Genomic DNA, 2,855 nt, shown 5'->3' with positions numbered 1-2,855 from the left:
CACCCTGGAACCCCCCATTCCTCTTCATGGCTCCCCCCGCCCTCCATGCCCTCTCATTTATGCCCCCGTCTCCCTTGGCCCCGCCCCCCTCCACTGACTTGCTATGTCTCCAGGCAGATCCCCTCCTGTCCCCGGGCACCCAGTGTGCACAACAGGGCAGAAGGCAGAGGCAGACGGCCCGGCAGGAGCAACGGGTCCTGTCGCCAAGCACTGGTGTCTACGGCCAGCGCAGCCCTGGGGCTCAGGCTCTGAGCGGCAGAGGGTCCAGGTGGGGACAGGTGCAGCAAGTGGCGGCGGAGCCCGCGATGGAGGAGCCAGGGACAAGCAGGACACAGGTGAATAGTGGCCCCTCAGGTCCAGCCGAGTCCCCAGCGGTCCCTTCCTCTCCCCTCCCCCCGGCCCTGTCCCCCGACACCCCCCTCGCACCCGCAGCCCGCCTTCGGCCTCCTGACCCACCGACCTGGGGGGCGGCTGCCTCTCTAACCCGTGGCCCCGGAACCCACGCCCGCCCTCCCCCACGGGCCCCCTGACCCGTGGTCCCCCTTGTCCCTATCGGGATGTCCCGAGATGGCCTGTTCCCATGGACCAGTCCAGAACTCTAAAGCACCTGGAAAAGAAACTGAAGGACATCAGCACGGACCCCCCTCCCCTGTGCTCGGCAGGGCCGGTGGGTGAGGACATGTTCTCATGGAAGGGGGCCATCACGGGCCCAGAGGACAGTCCGTACGAGGGAGGGGTCTTCTCCCTAAACATACACTTCCCACGGGATTACCCGTTCAGATATCCTTCGATTTACTTCACCACCCGGATCTACCACCCCAACATCAGCAGACAAGGGTCTATCTCTCTAGATATTCTCGGGTCCGAATGGTCCCCTGCAGTCTCCATATCCAAAGTCCTGATATCTATAAGCTCAATGTTATGTAACCCCAACCCCGCTGACCCCTTAGTCCCATCCATTGCGAGAATGTACTTAAAGGATAGGGACACCTATAATACGATGGCCCGAGCCTGGACCAGGAAATATGCCATGTGAATGAAAAGTAAATGATCAGCCATCACCTTAATAAAACACCTGGTTGATGAATCGACTGTCTTGTGACTGCTCTCTGGGAAGCGTCGTTTCCCCATCTTTCTGGGCAGAGGTGCGCACCTGCCACATGAGGGCATGTGGGGGGGAGGCAGGGGGTGGGGCCAGGTTGGGGGATCGGTGAGTGTGAGAGAGACCAGTTTTAGCCAACATTTCACTAAAAGCCTGCTGCCCGGATTCAAGACGGGAAAGCAAGAACCGGGGGGCGGTGTGTGTAGGGTGAGCCCTTGAGAGCGGACGATGGTGAGGAAAAACCGGGCGAAGATTAGAGAGCTTATCAGGTACCTATTTTATTCGGAAGAACCTGTGTCTTCAGCTGTTTTGTTTTGTTTTTGACCCAGATTCATATTAACCCATCTCCTTTGAGGTCTAAATTTACTTGGACAAACACTAAGTGGACGAGAAGTTGTTAGAAAACAAAACGATGTGTTCTGTTCCCAGAATCCCCCGCCTCCCACTCCGCAGCCCGCCCCTTTGGAGCAGTCGGCCCCCTGCGCACCGTGCGCTGTGCCCCGCTTCCCAGGACACCCCTGTTTACAGGAGCTGATCCTTACCAGCAGCCCAAGTGCCCATCAGCAGATGAGTGGATACAACAACTCTGGGGCCCTTACACAGTGGAGTGGGCCGTGGCTGTGAGCAAAGAAAAAATCTTACCCTCCGTGACAGCACGGAGGGACCTGGGGAACACAGTGCTCAGTGAAATAAGCCACTCAGAGGAAGACAAGTACCAAATATGATCTCACTCATATATGGACTCTAAGGAACAACCTGAACCAACAAAGTAGAAACAGACTCATAGTTGGTGAAAAGACTGCCAGCGGTCAGAAGGGAGGGGGTCGGGAGGTACCAGAGGGTACAGAGGGGGTAAATGGTGATGGAAGGACACTCGACTCGGGGAAGTGAACATACAACACAACATACAGAAGATGTGTTACAGGAGTGTAGGCTTGACACCCATATAATCGTATTAACCAATGTCACCCCAATAAATTCCAGCTCTTGTCAGCGCAGTACCCCGAACCCCTCCCGATTTGGTGCTGCCTGATTCAGATCCATTTTTGCTCCAATAAACCCTTAACATTAACAAATAAATAATATGTAAAATATTTAAAAATAAGAGAGTTTTTACATGAAAAAACACTGGATCAAGAGAGCATTTATAAAATACTACATTACATTAAGCTTTCCCCTCTGCTCCCCAAGTCTGCTTAGCTCAAAATCTCTTTCACGATAGTGAAGGGAAAACATTCTTACTATAGTGTGGAAATCCTGCTTTGTTTGGGCCCTTACTAGGAGGATTAACTGTTTGTGAAGTTTCATTTGCACAGTTATGTGTAATAAATGTCTACACCGCCTCAGTTGCCTGAGACAATAAACCTTTATTTTAGGAAGCGTACAGGTATGTGGAGTTCAGCTGACTTAGGCTGAGCTTGGCATTTATTGGCCGGGCTCCCTTACAGGCCTGCACTCAGCTGTTGGTCACGTCTGCGCTGACGCGGGCCGAGCCTGCTCACATGCCAGGCCGTCAGCTGGGTGTTGGTCGGCCAAGCATGGCCTCGGATAAACGGACTGTGACGACCGACATTTGTGCCGTTTGGCTCCAATCCTCCATCACTTTGGGCCAGGCAAGTTCCCGTGGCAATCATGGAAGAGAGCAAGATCGATTTTGCAAGTGCCTTTAAATCCCGGGTTACATCTTAGAAGCCAACATCCTACTCGCAGGTCATGTGGTAAGGCCCACAGTCAGGGCGAGAGGACACGACAA

General features: G+C 53.8%; 1 protein-coding gene across 1 annotated transcript; it reads left to right on the top strand.

The window, feature by feature from the left end:
- Positions 1-580: 580 nt before the first annotated feature.
- Positions 581-1,036, top strand: LOC129065381 (ubiquitin-conjugating enzyme E2 D3-like). Its single transcript, XM_054566635.1, has one exon. The coding sequence runs from the start codon at positions 581-583 to the stop codon at positions 1,034-1,036; it is 456 nt and encodes a 151-aa protein (XP_054422610.1).
- The last annotated feature ends 1,819 nt before the right edge of the window (positions 1,037-2,855 follow it).

The sequence above is a fragment of the Pteronotus mesoamericanus genome, unplaced genomic scaffold, assembly GCF_021234165.1.
Source record: "Pteronotus mesoamericanus isolate MK-2021 breed Mesoamerican mustached bat unplaced genomic scaffold, CSHL_Meso_final contig_177, whole genome shotgun sequence".
NCBI lineage: Eukaryota > Metazoa > Chordata > Mammalia > Chiroptera > Mormoopidae > Pteronotus > Pteronotus mesoamericanus.
This window is presented reverse-complemented; position numbering and strand designations above follow the sequence as displayed.

Bases quoted from the DNA above. Each gene is read 5' to 3' on its own strand.
- LOC129065381 (XM_054566635.1), top strand. From the start codon at position 581: ATGGACCAGTCCAGAACTCTAAAGCACCTGGAAAAGAAACTGAAGGAC.